Source organism: Pseudonaja textilis, chromosome 13 (genome assembly GCF_049901715.1).
Source record: "Pseudonaja textilis isolate UNSWEBS1 chromosome 13, rPseTex1.2, whole genome shotgun sequence".
NCBI classification, from domain to species: domain Eukaryota; kingdom Metazoa; phylum Chordata; class Lepidosauria; order Squamata; family Elapidae; genus Pseudonaja; species Pseudonaja textilis.
Genome location: NC_142002.1, coordinates 13,155,182 through 13,172,504, shown reverse-complemented (window position 1 = coordinate 13,172,504; position 17,323 = coordinate 13,155,182). Strand labels below are relative to the sequence as shown.

General features: G+C 40.8%; 1 protein-coding gene across 2 annotated transcripts; it reads left to right on the top strand.

The window, feature by feature from the left end:
- The first annotated feature begins 390 nt into the window (after positions 1-390).
- Positions 391-3,292, top strand: COXFA4L3 (cytochrome c oxidase associated subunit FA4L3). 2 transcript variants are annotated; one of them, XM_026709736.2, is made up of 5 exons: positions 391-483; positions 638-692; positions 940-1,025; positions 1,820-1,880; positions 2,851-3,292. In XM_026709736.2, the coding sequence occupies exons 2-5, from the start codon at positions 657-659 to the stop codon at positions 2,920-2,922; spliced, it is 255 nt and encodes an 84-aa protein (XP_026565521.1). In that variant the 5' UTR covers positions 391-483; positions 638-656; the 3' UTR covers positions 2,923-3,292. The 2 variants fall into 2 exon arrangements, with proteins under 2 accessions (XP_026565521.1, XP_087797544.1); XM_087941418.1 differs by having other exon boundaries at positions 468-486.
- Positions 3,293-17,323: the final 14,031 nt, after the last annotated feature.

Here is a 17,323-nt window from a genome sequence, read left to right as displayed (position 1 = left end):
TTTCAAAAAAAAAAAGGAACATTAGGACAGGGATGGTAGGCACATTGGTGTGCTTATGCATGCCCCTTATGGATCTGAAAGGCCTTTCTTCTCTTCTATTACTATTATTATTGGTACTATCTTTGCTTTCTTCTGCCACAGTCATTCTACTTCTGTTTTCAGCGCTTAGTATTTTTGGGTTTACTCCTCCTACTATTATTAGCCTGTTGCCTTAATCACTGCAGGAAAGGGGTGTTCCATTATCACACTCTCACTTTTTATCTATTAACCCAAGATACTTACCATTGCTTCACACATCCAGCAGGGAGCGCCCTAATCCTGTGCAATGTTCCCATAGTATCCATAGGTGACTGAATTGCCCATCCGAGCTGCTACAATTACGTGACTTGGGACACATCCAGCACCCTTGGGCGTTAACGGTATATAAAGGAAGAAGTGCGTATCTGTATATCGCTGAAATTTTCTGCGGATCTACTGAACCAGGTGGTTGTGATGAGGGAGGAAGGGAGCTCTTTAATGTCTTCCAGACAAGGATGATAAATTGGAAGGGAGAGGGGAGCAACTGGCCAGGGTGGTACCCAAAGGATGCTTCCTGAAGATAACTTTGGAACTTTTTTTCCCTTTTTCCTTCTCTCAGAGTTGCACCTACTTACACCATGCCAATCTTCCGGTATCTGAACAAGCATAGAGAGGTAAGTTTTGGGCTTTTGTATTAGACAAATCAGAGTTAGGGTATCAAATTGTCTTTCCTGTGCACAGCAAGGGAAGGAGCATCCTTGGATGGGGAGTTGCTGTCCCTGTAAACCCCTCCAGGGACAAGGAAATATTGGGAAAAGACGTTTGGGAAGGAATATTCTTCACAAATCCTGTTTTCTCCTGAAGTGGAAAGATAGTTTGATGTATCCCCTTTGCTAAGGAATTTTGCTCTGTGTCTTCCAGCTGATTCCTCTGGCTATAATTATGACTACCACACTGAGTGGGATGGCATACACCGGCATCAGAGCCCTGAAAAGATCAGATATAATGTAAGCAGCATCTATTTCCTTATTGACACCCAAAAGAATGTTCTTTTTACTTCAGATCAGGTTCTTTCCATTGTTGTTGTTTTTAATTTAAGACAAATAGGGTGTGAGGGACAACAGGCAAAGGAATAGCATTTTCCCATCCTCCCCAAGACTGAAGATGCTAACACAAGAACAAGGAATAAAATCAGTCAGGGCTGGGAAAAAGAAATGTTTCACTCTTTTTTTTTTGCTTTTTGCTTTATTTCTCAAGGAGGAAGTGGCATTTTGACAAGAGTCATTCTCAGGGAAAGCTCAAAAAGCCGCTAATGCAGGAATTCCTTCTAATTTAAAAATGTTTCCTATTTCAGTTGGGCTGTGTTTGTGTCTGTGTGTGTTTATTTTATTTTTTTAATGGAACATTAAGAATAAAGCTCAGCGAGAACTGAGTTTAGGTTTTAAAGCCCACAAGGTTTAAAAATGCTTTACCTTTAGTTGGATGCTGAACTTTTTCATCGTGCAACTAAGGAAGAATCATTACTATAAAAGAAAATTGTTTACCTGTATCTTAGCAGTATATAAGCAGATTTTCCGCATTACTCCCTAAAGGAATTGTTTTCTGAATTAGCATTTGAATCAGAGTTTTAAATTATTCAGCCAAAGTAAAGTCAGTGGAAGTCTGTGATGAAGTCTTCAAATAAATCGAGTGGTGCTATTGAGTCTTTTTTTAAATAGCTAAAATACAGTTTTATTAAACTGCCATTTAGCCAAAGGTTATTTTTATCTCAACCATAATAAATGCTGCCTTTTGCTTTTAGTATTGATAGATGGAACAATCCTGAACCTTGGGAAAAAGTGGATCCCTCCCAACCTCAAAAGGTAACGAACTTGATAGGGTAACAAGTCTTGGACTGTATTAGGAAGAATCTAGAGTCAAGGAGTAAGAAAGTTACAGATATGTAATAGACGACTAAATTAATTTTTAGCGCTATTTAATATTTAGTGCTAATAATATTGGCTAATACATAAATAGAATTGTAGGTAATTGTTAAGTTGTGATCAGCATTGATCATCATCATCAGATAGAATTTAACACAGAATTGTATTAAATTTCAAAGGGAGAAAGTTGCAGCAAAAATTACAACCAAAATTGTTGTTGTTGGAGGGGAAGGATAATGGGGAATTTAAAAATTGGCACTAAAAACCCAACAATAACTTTAAAAAAAAAGAAAAAGGGAGTTTCAAGCCTCTTCAATATGGCTAGAATTAAAATATGTAATACAGTCTTGCTTTCGTTTTAACTCTATAAAACTAAAATAAAAAAGATATATACTGTACCTCAAACAATCATTGATATATATATACTATTACATTATATACTATCATAATCATAATCTAAATAAAAAATAACCCATAGATGAATTCTATTTCCATAAATCCACATCACAACCAATATATAAAAACATACAAAGATCTAAAATGAAGTGTATATTTATTAAACTCTAACAATACGCCATATTTCTATAGCAAAAAAACATCCCCAATCATCAAATCCCAAAGTCAAAGCTTAATTTTCATCTTTATCAGACAAAAAGTCCAAAATCAATGTCCACATCAAAAGAAAAATGGTCAAAGTATTCTCTTGAATCAAAGCAGTCCATTTTAACATCGTGGCAACAAATAAAAATCTTATTTTACATAGCCTCTTCTATAATGTGAAACACTAACATGAGTGACATTTGACATTTGGAGGGAGGGGAAGATAATTTTTTCGGGGGGAGGATGAATCCCTAATACCAGTAAGCTTGTTAATCTTTTATCTTTTTTAATCTTTTGTCTTATACGGCAGCTGTTTTCAATCCATCAGAAATGGGAGCCCATCCGAGAATTGGAGGAGATTCGAAAAGTTTACAAGGAGTGAGGTCCTAGCCCTTCCGAATGGCACTCTCTGAATCTAGTGGAATCAATTCTGCACAAACTAGAGGATGGAAACCAGTGTGCGGAAATGCTTCTGCTACATTTTTAGAGTCTCTCTCCATTATGTGTTGGACTCTGGAAGAGATTCCTGTTGGTTTTACAAACTGCCCAGCCTAGAACCCTATTGCGGAAAACACAGAAAAACGTGTTACAAAGGGTGGCTTGTTGTATTTGTTTTGAATCCTGCCCTTTTTCCTCTAGAAAGGCTGAGCAGCATTTTTCTCCACGTGTGAGCTTTAAAAAAGAGTTGGGTTGTTGGGGGAAAAATATGTTGTTTATGTGTTCAATAAACTTGGAATTGATCAATTAGTTTATCAGGTCTCAGACTGATCGTGATTCTCACTTATTAAGGAAGGATCTAGGTTGCCCAACTACTTCTCTTTGTATCTTTCTGTTCACCCAACATCCTAAGATGGTTTGCTCATTTATCAATAAACCACAGTATGTTGAGCCACCTCTGACATTCTTGGTTTTCCTCTTCGCCTTACTCTTTCTGTATGTATTTGTTTTGCAATTCTATCTTCATTCGTTTTTTTGCATCACTAAATCACATCAAGGTGCTTCTTTTGTACGATTACTCACTTTTGTGTTTAATCCACATTCTTGCTAATTTCTATACTTGCTTCCCTTTTGGTTACAACCCTCATCTGACATAGTTGACCCTCTCCCCCGACTTACAGTAGACATTCCTGATTTTACATGGATAAGATTTCTAAGAAAAGTTAGGTGGGGAAAATAAAGTCTCCCTTATCAAGAAATATTTTCTTTACATTATAAATTCTACTTCTGAAAATCCAAAGGGCACGGGCATATAAAATCTTTTTAAAACAAATATTATTTGGGGAAAAAAAGAATGATGTTGAGAAAGAAAGAGAGGAAGATAGAGAAGATGCAACGTTTATTTTCACTTAATTATTCTTGAGTACAAGAATGACTTGACAAGAATGCCGATAACTGCCTGGGATTTTTTTTGTCGCAGCCTTCCAGATTTCTAAACAGTTTCCTTTGCATGACATTGGCTTACAAACAATTTCACAAACTAGTTTTGGTAGGATGATTTTTGAAAGGACAAGCCCACACTCACAGCTTAGTTGACATTCGTCTACAGCTGAAAGGAGGAAACAGAACTAAGTGAATGCATTTGGAGCATCAACATCAGAAAACCCAAACTTAAAAGGCTACGTATTCCTAATTAAATTCAAAGACGGGACGTTTGCTTAGACTGAAATGCTACTTCAAACAACAACGATGTAGTGAACAAAAATTTGGAAGCCAGAGTTATGAGATGCAACCCTTCTTGACCACATCACAAATGACACCATTCAACAACATTTTGGTGTGGCACCAATTGCAGAGAAGATGAAAGAAGGCCAGCTCCGCTGGTATGGACATGTCCTGAGAGCAGCCCCTTCCACCGTTGCCAAGGCTGCCAACCAACTACATGTCAATGGCCAATGATCTCGCAGATGCCCAAAACACAGATGGCAAGATACCTCTCATGCCACTGTCAGAATCTGATTCTGAGGGGGAGGCCGAGCAGCTGACAGGGAGTGGGAGTGTGGCTCCGTTGGCTGTGGAAGAAATTGGGGAAGGGCAAAGCAGAGGAGAGGTAGAGCACGGCAGAGGGAATTCAGAAGAAGACCCAGGCCCACCCCCTCTACATCCGAGGGCACACAGGGAGAAACGGAGAAGGGAACAACGTGAGTTGCATGGCTTACAGGGAAGGAAAGGGCCCTGATTCCCTTCATTAGCTGCAGCTGGGAACACAGTACTAAAAAGGGATATTGCATACAGCAACTTGTCAGAAGCAAATTGTGAGTTATCTGTTATTGTTGAGGCTTATCTGGGTTCCCGGCGTCTTCCCAACTTTGTGTGTTTTGCTGGCCTTTCAAGTCTGCAATTCCTTCTCCTGCCCTATCAAGTTAATTGCTGCAGCGTGGTTTGTGTGGGCTTTTATTTACAGTTTGTATGTACTTTGCTTTCAGACTGAATTTCCTCCACTTAAAGACTGTTCTTGGGAGAGTTTTTTCTCCAGCCGAAGGTAACCTGGACATTGGGAGCAAAGTTGGAGGTATTAAAGGGACTCTTCTTACTTATGTGACTGTGTTGCCTTAGTGTCATGCCCAGGTCATCACAATACCATCAACAAAGATACGCTAGCCATGGGCCTGCACCCTGGAGATGCAACTGACCATGCAAAGTGGTGTTCAATGATCCGAAAAGGAGACCCTGCACCTGTGGGATTATGCTAGGAAGAAGAACAAGTTATAAAATGCATTCATTCGTTTTTTCTTTCTGCAGCCTCATGAACTTTTAGGACCTAGATAGGAGCAAGGACCGAGGGGAGAAGGGAAGAACAGGGGAATATGGATGCAGTTGTATCTAATATATAAACCAAGTTTTGTTTCCCTCCAGAAGAGTTTTACACCGATTCTTGCTTTGGGATCTGATACAGCTGATATTTTTGTGTGTTGTACAGTAGGTATCTTTTTGCTGTTAAGGTCTGAAAAGGTAGCCAGAAACCAAGATTTCATTTCCTTCTTTGGGTGGTGAAAGGAGTGATGTGTCTGTCACATAGCTGAGTCATATGCGTACGTGCTGCAGAGAAACAGGAAGAAGCAACCATAAGTATATGTTTAACTATGAGTAAACACCACGCTCAATGGTGTTTCTATTTCCTTGAAATTTGGTTGCCTGGACACCAAGATGGACAACCTATGAACCTCAACGTTACCCTAGTTTTCTTAGCTTTGACTATGCCCCGGGCCTATGTGGGTTGGACTCAAAGGTTGACAATAGCAGCAATCAAGTCTTAATGGGCTTCTAATTAATTATCCACTCATAGACAAGCCTGGTTGATTTGTAGACAAGAAGAAGGACCTCACAAGAGCATCTTACTCAAAACTTCAGTACTACCAAATCCTGGATCAAGGGAGGTTCTTGAAGATGCTCATTTTTGGCAGGTGTGGCAGGGCAGCTTTCACACTTATAAGTGTTCATAAGCATGAAGGAAGGTGAAAAATGACAAAGCAGGTGTTGGGACTGATGCAAAATCTGCCTTGTGTGACATCACGATGCAAGTATGAAAAGGTGGAAGTTGTGCTATGACATCACGGTCCGTATTTAGGCATCACTGTAGTAAGGAACACATTGCTTGTGCCCATGCAACACGATCATGATAGTTTATGGTTCTGTGAATTTTTCATGGCCTGATGGTAGGTCACTTTAGAACCCTAGTTATACTAAGCATGTTTTGTGAAAGGATGAATGGAGTTGCCTATATACAAATCTGCTCTTTAAAACACACCTCTCTTTGCACAGTTTTGTTAGTGACAACATGTAGAATTTCACTCTTTCACTACACAGCTCCAAGCCAAGAATCCAAGTGGACATCAAGAGCTTTCAATGCAGCTTCAAAGATCTCTAACATTGCTATTAAATTCATCTGTTGAGTCAAAAGAGGGAAATAATCAGCCACTTCATTGACAAACAATCATAAAATTATATTTAATTTTAACGATGTTTCTGTAAGCCTCGGGTTTTCCCAGAGGCATATAGAAATCTATGTACCAATATGACATCTCTAATAAAAATGAACTTTGAGGAAATGCTTGTCTCAGAGTTTACTGGTTTGGAGTTTGCTAGCTGGAACACTGGCATTTTCAATGAAAATCAAATCAAACTTTGGTTTGTCCATATAATTCACTACTTTTTGGAGGATACCACTAGCATACCATTGAAAGGTTAAATCATCCTCATACAGCTTCTCCGAGATCTTGGAGAAGCAAAAGGTTGTAAATCAGATAGTCCCTTGTTTCTTGTCAAAGAAGGACAACTACGTCTTATGTTGAATTCTTAGCAAAGAGATCAGCTATTTTTTGCCTTGGCATTGTTTCCATTTCTCCATAGTGGATATGACTATGCATTCTGCACAACTAAAGTAGGCTCATTGCAGTCACAATAACCTGTGCCCAGATTTTTAAGTGTTGTGTTCCCCAAATAGTTAAGAGTGGGCCATTTTTAGAAGTGTCGAGGATTTCTTCCCTTGCAAACATCTAAGAGCTTTGGATGCATCCACTTGTGAGGGTCTTTAATGCAAGCCATAAATGCCTTTGTACTTTTCCATCAGAAGCACTTTAAAAAGAAAATCATCATGACAGTCCAATCCCATTAACTATGGGATAGACTATGGATCAGAGGCCCTAATAATAGACTTGGCTTCTTACCACTGAAACAATATCCTGTGATTAATGTTGAGGCAACAATGCCCACCAGTTGACTAACTATTTTAAGTTGAAGATGGTGGAGAAGCTTCAAGGAAAGACTCTGATGTCCTTTGTATCACCCACTCCAGTTCTCCTTTTCACTGTGGCCTCAACTTGCTCAGTTTTATTCCTTTGAGATCACAGGCCAGTGGGAAGAAATGTGTAAGAAGTTCCCAGATCTTTGCCCTCTCAAGTTAAAATGGAGTAACCAACAAAGAAGACCTTACTTGTTCTTTGTCATCCCTCTAGAACTTTCTGAAATTAATGTCCAGCTGAGACACCTGATGTGATAAGTCCAAGTACTAGACAGGCCACGAGAAGGTCTATATTTTCAGATCAGCTCTTTCTTTCCTGCTGATGACCATGCTCATTTCATGTCAAATATACATGTCCTTTTGCACACGTAAACCTTACACATCATTCCCACATATACCATTACACAGACAATAAGAAATAAGTTATTTCTTTACTGGTTATGAAAATGAATTACTGTACATGCAAAAATCTGTCTACAGAAATCCAAACCTACGTAAACATCTATCTTCAAGGCATTAAACACCAGACCTTTTCCTCCTGGCCTTTTGAGAAATCTTGTCACGTCCTTGTAAGGTGTCTGCTCAATCCTGACATAACAGTTCTGTCTGATCTGGGAGCCATTTCTACATGATGGGTTGTCTCCAGTGCCTATTCGTTGCTCCAGGTCAAGTTGGAGAGTGCTAACAACCGTGATAAAAATAATTCATTGATTTTGGCAGGGATCAACTCTTGGAGAAAGCCCAGGAAAGCTTTCACATTAAATGAACATCACCTCCCTCTTGCCTTGCTGCTATCAATTTGATTTATATCTCTGCGGAGGCTTCCCCTATAGCTTTTGTCATCTGCATCAGGCATAGAAGTCACCAGCAGAATACAGCACACAATCTTTCTACGCACTTTACCCAAAGGGGATGAACTCTGAACTGCGTAGAGAATTGGTACATCTATTGAAGGTTTAGAAGTTCATGAGCGGTCATTCGTCTTAGGGATCATTGCTTTCGTGTTGAGTGTTAAGTGGCTGAGGGTTTTCCAAACCAAAAGCTGGTGTGACTTAGCACCATATTGTGTAAGGTAAAGCCACTTGCCAATCCTGGGTCCCATGGGAATGAGGGTGGGAGGTGTAGAGACTAAGGAAGGTGACCTTGATGGAGATACACAAGAACTGTAATCTGGGCAAAAGAGGTTGCACCATATAGATAATGTTTGGAAGATGCCTACTAGAGTTTAAGATGGGAAAGGAGGTTTCTATATCTGTCTGTCTGTCTGCCTATCTGTCATTTCTATCTGTCTGTCTATCTACCCACCCCTCTATCATCCATCCATCATCTATCTATCTATCTATCTATCTATCTATCTATCTATCCATCTATCCATCTAACTATCTCTATTTAACTCTATGTATCTATCCTCTCTCTTGCTCCCTTTCTCGCTCTCCCTCCTTCCCTCCCTCCTCTTTCTCTTTCTCTTTCTCTTTCTCTCTCTCCTTCCCTCCGTCCTCTCTCTCTCTCTCCTCTCTCTCTCTTTCTCTCTCTCTGTCTCTATCTCTGTCTGTTTGTCTCTGTCTGTCTCTCTCTCTCTCTCGTATCCTGCTCATCTCACCCAAGGCAACTCTAGACGGCTTACAGACAGGTATAGCATAATCAGACTTTTAAGATTCTGTTAGTACAGCCAATCTCAACAAAAGTATTTTTAGTCTTTCTATGAAGTTAGTTTCCTAGTCTGGTATACCAAATGAAGCTGATAGGAAGTTACTATGGAGGTGTACTATCAAACTGCCACTTAATTTCAGCAGTATAAGGAATTCTGGGGAGGCTTAAGAGTAGTTATGAAAGTATTGGTCCCATATTCTCATCTGTAATTCCCCCCCACCCCAAAAAAATGTAACAACAATTGGGGAAGCTCAGTCATACTTCTTGCTGTGATATTATCACATCCATATCTCTGAATACCTTCCTGCAGCCCTCTGGAAAATAGAGAGTTTCCACTGTGGAGATTTATCCCTGGTGAGATAGACAAGACACCAAACTTGCTTGCATTTTCCTAAACAAGCACAGCTCTGATGGCGTTTCATTTTTTCAAAGGGGCATCCTGTTTATGAAAAGTTATTCCCTCTAGAGATAAGGAACACCAGCGCCTTTCTGCAATTCAGAAGATAAGCAAAGGCTCATGGTTTGCTATTTTTTTCTCCACAGACACTGAGGAATTGGTTTGATAAGGTTCCTTCAAGTCAAGCATCGCTACAGTTGACTTCATGGGTATATACACACGCCATATCTGGATCAGCACCATGGAAGTGGTTTGCCCTTATCTTTCTTCACAGTGTTTTCTTGGTTGCCCAGTCTAGCCAACTGTCTGTCACTTTCTGAAAATCTCTTCTTCAAGCATTCACCAAGACCTGCTTTACTTCTAACTCTAAAAAAAATAAACCAGTGCTGCCACGGGCTAAGAACTTGGTAGCTTTTTGAATTTTTAAATGGTGGGTTTGACATCCTCTCAAGGAGTCCAGTGTGGCAAATACGGCATTCTTCCCAATATGAGATAGATTGGGCTGAAACCTTGAGATTTTCCCATAATCTTCCAGCCAGCCATCAAGGCGGAGGTTGGGTTGGAACCCAATCTTTCTCAATTGTTGTTTAACATCCTGAATGCTGTAGCCTAGAATTTCTCCCTTGTTTCCAGTACAGTTCATTTATAACACTGTTGTTCTCTATGTACTGCTGATAAGTAATTTTATGACCAATAAACATCCACAAAAGTGGAATATAAATGAATGAAAGACATCACACACAAAAAGTGCAAAAGGCACGCCCGTTGTAAACACAGCGAAATAAGAAACCTCATAAAATCTCCTTTGAGTCATCAGATATAAACTCATACCTAAATAGGTACAATCAAGTACGCACACCCATCCACACACCAATCTTTTTCATTATGCCATAAATTCAAAGGAATAAATAAATATTTAACTACCATCCTTTGTGAGACAAGCAGCCCATATTTCGTTCTGGAGTCTCATGATTAGAACAAATAAAGTGCTAAAGGATAAATATATGTTATCACAGGCCCCTTCCTCTAACAGATAAGGTCAGCAGCCCACGGTCCACCTGCCACATCACGCCCCTTTGAAAGCTGTTTAACCAACCGAGAAAGTTTGCAGCTGAATGCTAGGACAGGTGCTCTCAGTGGCTATAAAGATGAGGAATGGCTGGGCCATCACAGAATTCTGGTCTCAGAATCCCAGTGCGGGCATTTAACAGATTAACAGATAATCAGAGTTGGAAGGAACCTTGTAGGTCATCTAGCCCAACCCCCTGCCCAAGCAGCAGACCCCGGCCTGCACCATTTCTGATAGATGGGAGTCCAATCTCTTCTTAAAAGCCCCCAGTGATGGTGCTCCCACAACTTCTGAGGGCAAGCTGTTCCATTGGTTGATTGTTCTCACTGTCAAAGAAAGTTTCTCCTTATTTCCAGGTTAAATCTCTCCTTTAATTGATCTGCATTTAAGGAGCAAATGGAGGAGAGAACCATCCCAATTGAGGGGGGGCAGGGAACCATTTCAAATTTAAAGAAGGTAAATCTAAAAAGTAAAGTGCTAAACAAGTTGTTAGAGGAACTAAAGGAGAAATTACTCATAAAGCCACAAGAAATTGCATCACAATGATGTTATTTTGCATAGCGTTTGAATACAAAGAAAGAAAGCTTTCTGAAAATCCCACGCTTCTCCCTGCTTCCTGAAACCTGGCTATTATATAAGTCTGTGAAATATGGGAATATTTTCCACACCCAGCAAGAGCTGTTTATCAAGTCAACATCATTCATAAATGTCCAAAATACTTGGTCCACCCAGGTGAAAGGGGAAAAAAATATCCGTCCCTTTCTTTCAACAGCCAATCCCTTTACGCAGATTGGTTGATTCAGTTTGCCTATATAAGATACGTTGTTCTCGTAACTGCCTTGGGCTTTTACAGGACTGTAAAAGTTGCTTAACTTCTTGACCTTGAAGCAAGGAAATGAGCTGAGAGCTTTCAGGAAGGAAGCTACGGTTTCTTGCATTTGTGCGGTGCTTAAAAATAAGAACATTTTGTGTGTGTGTGTGTGTGTGTGTGTGGAAATGTCTGTACCCATCTTCCTTCAAGGAGCATTCCTCCTTGCAAAGGATGCAACCATACAACACAAATATTTTAATTTAATATGATTTATTTATATGTGTATATCCTGTCTTGATTATTTTCACAAATAACTCAAGGCAACAAACATCCCTAATATTCTTTCTTCTTCCTATTTTCCCCACAACAACCACCCTGTGAGGTGGCTTGGGCTGAGAGAGAATCACTGGCAGAACTAGAACTCACCATCTCCTGATGATTGGCCCAAGGTCGCCCAGTTGGCTTTCATGGCTAAAGAGGGAGTAGAACCTCGCAGTCTCCTGGTGATTGGCCCAAAGTCACCCAATTGGCTTTCATGGCTAAGGCAGGAGTAGAACTCATGGTCTACTGGTGATTGGCTGAAGATCGCCCATTTGGCTTTCATGGCTAAGGTGGAACTAGAACTCACCCTCTCCTGGTGATTGGCCCAAGGTCACCTAATTGGCTTTCATGGCTAAGGCAAGCCTTAAATACCCAACCTCCCACTTTCTAGCCTAGTTCCTTAACCATTAAACCAAACTGGCTTGTCCTTTTACCTTTTAAACCATTTTTAATCATCATCACTTTATCGTTTAACATTTTTCTAGGCACTGTGTTGCCTGTAATGTTTTCTATTACATCTTGGATCAAAATAAACATATCTACCGTGTTTCTCCAACAATACGGCCTCCACCAATAGGAAGGCCCAGCATGATTTCTAGGCATGAGGTGAAATTAAGCCCCGCCCCCAAAATTTAGGCCTATTCAAACCAAGCGTTTCCCCGCCATTTCTCACATTGTTCGTTAGAACTACATGAGGTGAAGAGAAATGGGGGGGAAGGATGGGGTGGGGATGGGGAGAAAACTTGCCTTTAGGAGTGCCCCGCAGGTAGCCTAGGCTAGAATACCCCGATAGCTGATAGAAGCTCCCTTGAAGGCAGAGTCCCCAGCCTCTTCAGGGTGTGGCATGGCTACCCATGTCCCCTCGCCTTTAGGGCAGTCTTTTTCGGGCGATGGAAGCTCCCCAAGTGCAGTCACCAGCCACTTCAATTGGCCGGTAGAAGCAGCCTCGGGGCGAGCGCACACACACACACACTCCCCTCACCGCGAGGCCGCTTCTACTGGCCGATTGAAGTAACTGGTGACTGCATTTGGGGAGCTTCCATCGCCCGAAAAAAACTGCCTAAAGGCGAGGGGACACGGGCAGCCCCGCCTCGCCCCGAAGCGGCTGGGGACTCTGCCTTCAAGGGAGCTTTCGTCTGCCGATAGAAGCGGCCTCGCGGTGAGGTATGTGCGTATTGGCCACTCTAGGTGGGGGAGGAAATTAAGTCACCCCCGAAAAGACGGCCTAACCGTTTTTTCAGGGGTCAAAAAAAAATAAGGCCCGGCCTTATTTTGTGAGAAACACGGTATTAACGTAATAATGATCACCAAGGAATAAGGCCAGCCACACTTGAAATGTTTTGGATTGGCACTTAATTTGGCCCCGCCTGACTGAACCAAGATATAACAGTGAATCAAATTGGCTGCCAACCAGGGCATGGATCCAGCTCGAACCAGGCTTAGAATAAACCTAATGAAAGGAATGTCTAAGATCTACTGGATCAAGCCTTTTAAAGATTCTGGATTTTGAACCCTCCCTCCCGTTTATATATTTTTTTCATTCATCCTACATCAGTGCAGTATTTTTTTCCTCTATTGCTGATGGGTTTTTGCTTTTGTTTGGTCCATTGTTCAAAAATCAGAAGTAGGCAGGGATAAATGCATAATACAGAAATATCTCTTGCTTAAGTGATTAGTTCTTTTTCTGGATTGAAAAATATTGATCTACTTGATTATTTCAAATGCTAAAATATACTTTGGAGCATGGCAATTGCCCGTGAAGTCTCCCTCCTTTAAAAAGGTTGTGCATTAGGTTTATTTTGAGAAAATGTGGGTCATGCACAGATTTCCTGAACTAGCAGGGGACCACCAACAAATCTTTTGTAAATGTTAATTGGGGAAATACTGAAGGAAGGAGGCTAAGGGAAACCTCAAGCATGTTGCCAAACATCCGTTTCGAGAAAGAACCACACATTTTTACTCCGGAACCATCAAAATAGTTCTCCCAGTTTAGAAACCTGTCTAGAACCACTGACTGGTTTAGAAGAAGACTTCTTAAAAAGAGGTTCTTTTCCCGTGTCAATCAACACACAAAAAAGTGATTAAACCTGGTAGCAAATTTAGCAGAAAGATGGACGTATGACACAAACTGGTAGAACAGTACGGAGGAAAGGAGGGGGCGAGATAGAAAAAAATGTGTTTAAATAAGTCTTCATAAATAGCTCTTCATTCTCCTTTCAGCCTCTTTACCTAACCCACTAATGCACTTTGGAGAGTATTGTATTTCTTTGAAGCAAATGGAGAGCACATAAAAGAAGGGAAATATTACTATTTATAATCTCTATTATTTTCTTTGCTGAAGAGTTTGCAAAACGTTGAAAGGAACATCTGTGACGTACAGGAGCTGCCATCGTGAAGACTCTAATCTCTTGTTTAAATGGTGCATTTATATGTTCACTTTTAGAAGATAAAGCAGGCTATAGATACTATTCTAACTGAAAAACGTACTTATCATGTGATCTCAATGTATTATTTCCCATCTTATTTCTTGGAAGATAAAATAGAAAGGGCAAAAAGGTAACAAAACAATTATACATGCAAAGGCTTAGTGTATATTGTATAACGCTTTGCCCAAAGTTACACATAAAGAACACCCTATTTCAATCATCCATAAATAATCTTTATTGCATGCAAGGCCGGGTTGATCAGCTTGCCTTCTAACATGCCTCAGGGTGCGATATTGTTCAACCTGAATTGAACTTTTATCAACTTGGAACTGAAAAATGAAAGAGCAAAAAAAAATTTGTTGGAAGAGGGTTTGGTTTTTGTTTTTTTTAATACTAATGGTTAGTGGGACATCTAGCGGCCAATACCGGAAACATTTCTGGTTTTAGTTTTTTTAAGATTTCATCTTTTACTAGATCATTTGTCAACTCCTGAGTAAATGTAAATAAATGTAGGGGCCATAAAATACATTATTTGTTTTTATTAGTACAATATATGAACCCAGCCAGTTCAGCTCATGGTTACATATACAATTAGCCACTATAGTTTAATAAATTATAGTTTAAACAAATCCTGACTTAGTATAACAAGCCCAGTTAATCAGTTAAACCTCCTATAGAGGGCTGAATTGGACTAGATTCATTAGAGATCTCCCAATTAGCGCCCAAAGGGCAGCTTGGAGATAAAAGAGGCATCTTTATTGTATGTACAGAAACTTTTCAACAATCATTGCTTTTGGTATGTCCTGTTCCTCCATCTACCACTATTTTACTAAAATTGCAAGTACCTGAGGACATGCTCTATGAAGATAGGCAGAAGTAATGTGGGGTATTCAGTTTGAAAAAAAAGATGATTTAAGGGAGACAGGATCATGTTCTGATACATAAAAGGAAGCTACAGGGACCTTGCCACTCTTGTTGAAACATGATTAAACTATAACGTGGTCGGTTTGGTTTTGATCTAGAACAGTGTTTCTCAACCTTGAGAACTTGAAGCTGTGTGGACGTCAACACCCAGAATCCCCCACCCAGCATTATTTACAGCTTAAGTTAGAGGGTGAAAGTCCCTTGGTCAAATGTTGGAGAATACCTTTCAGTGCTCTTACATTCACCTTGAAATAAACTTCACACACACAACGCGGATTATGCCTGGGCACCGTGTCTGAACCCCACTCATCGTGGCTTGTTCAGATAAGTGTGGCTTGCCAAACTATGCCATCCACGGAATCCGCAGGCAATTCTGCGTTTCAAGTAAGCTGTGCACGTTTGTATCTTTAGCGCTAGCTAGCTACCCCGCAGAAACCGAAAGCCTGGCAGATGGTTTTGGTTCGCCTGCCCATGCAGGGACTCGAATCGTACTAAAAGTCGCTGCTAATCTATTGCTGTTGCTCAAATAAAAGCAATCACTTGTATTTGCCATGTGTACACCTGGCAGGCCAGCCATCTGCCAGGGAGAAAACAGCTTCCTAGAACAATAAGGATTAACTTGAAAACACATCTCCTTTGCTGCCATCAGCAGTTCCACTAAATAAGCGCCTACTGCAACAGCCACAGATAGAGAGGTTGGTCTTTTATCCCACTGTTATCGCGTCATTATTATTATGCTCTTTTCTATGGCTATGCAGTTAGCCCTCGATTCACAACCATAACGAAGCCCCAGATTTTCATTGCGAAGCGAGACAGTTGCTCATATAGGTGAGTTTTGCATATAGGTGTGCAAATATAGCTGCTTTTATCTGAACGTTTTATGACTGTCAGGACTCCAACAAATCCACCCCCATTCAAGTCATAAGTCTCTAGCCGCATCTCAGAGAAAAGAAAAATGATTTATTAGAAGTTGACATGTTGGTGTTAGCTGGATTCTGCCAATACTAAAATACATCATTCATTTCCCCCTTGACCCTGGTCTTTCCCTTACCGCCTGGTTGCATATTCTTGTTGTGGTTTGCCGGCAGCAGGTGCGGATGGCTGAGGTCTCGGAGAGCGAGGACTCGGATGAGGGCCCTATGTGTGATGCAGGGATGGGGCCAGGACTATCGGAGAGTGGGGTGCTGCCTTCGGAGCTTGTGGAGGCTGGCAGCAGTGATGAAGAGGACCCTGAGGAGCCTGTGCCCAGTGCGTGTGCGTGCAGGGCTTCTCAAAGAAAAGAGCAGCTGCAGCAGCACAGGCGACTCGGGAGTAAGGCTGGAAGGTGATGGCCCCTCCCTTAAGGGATAAAAGTCAGCCCTCAGAGGTGGGATTCTTTGCAGGAAGCAAAGAAGTTCTTGCACTTCAAGTTTTGTGGAAGTTCGGACTATCCTGGTTTGTGTTTGGAGACTTTTGGTTTTGATTATTTCCTTGCAATTTAATCTAGTGTTCTTGGCAGCCTTGCACAACCTTGACAAGTCTTGTTCTTATCTGGGACAATTAGTTTTAGTAACATTTTACTGTGAATGAACGGAATTCACAGAGAAGCATTTAAAAAGGTTTTGCTTTTATCTCTGGTATTTGTTTGCTTGGAACTAGCCTTGGGTCAGAATTCTCCAATGGGACATATCCATAGGCAAGAGTCATCAATCATGCTCTCCAGTAATATTCTTGCACTCCAACAACTTTGGGTTGCCAGGGTGATTATCTAGGCACTTAAGGAATGCACTGTTTTCCCGCACTGTTTTTCTGGCAGCTAAAAAGACTAGAGGAGTATCTTTTTAGTTGACCATGGCTTTTCTGGCCACCGTTGTTTCATTGGCCACTGTTGTTTCACTGCAGTTGTTAAGCTAGTCACATGGTTGTTAAGTGAATCTGGCTTCCCCATCGGCTTTGCTTGTCAGAAGATCACACAACCCTGGGACAGGGCAACCATCATAAATACAAGTCAATTGCCAATGCTGATCAGGTGACCCTGGGGATGCTGCAAGTTGTAAGTGTGAAAAACGGCCGTCAGTCATTTTTTTCAGTGCTGCTAGAACTTCAAATGGACACTAAAGAAATGGTTGTAAATTGAGACTTACCTGAATGCACTCACAGCATTCAGATATTCACCTTTGTGTTATTAAACAAACCATAATTACATGTATTTCCACAGCATACCAACCCAACCACACTGCGCCTTAGCTATTAAAATGACTCCCTCCCATGTCTCAAAAATTATCAGCTGCGATAACAGACTAGATAAATGGCAGGTTTTGAGTGTAGCATATCCCCCTTCCTTTAAAACTATGCACAGGAGAGAAATTAACTGAACTCAGTTACTGCATTTCGGTAATTACACAGAAATGGCACCCGATTGCTTAATTTTTTACTTATCTCTGAAATGTGGTATGTGCTGACATAAG

Excerpts from the sequence above, each read along its gene's own strand:
- COXFA4L3 (XM_026709736.2), top strand. The coding sequence starts at position 657 with ATGCCAATCTTCCGGTATCTGAACAAGCATAGAGAG. Across the intron at positions 693-939 it reads ATCTGAACAAGCATAGAGAG|CTGATTCCTCTGGCTATAAT; the intron begins GTAAGTTTTGGG and ends TGTGTCTTCCAG. Across the intron at positions 1,026-1,819 it reads CTGAAAAGATCAGATATAAT|TATTGATAGATGGAACAATC; the intron begins GTAAGCAGCATC and ends TTTTGCTTTTAG.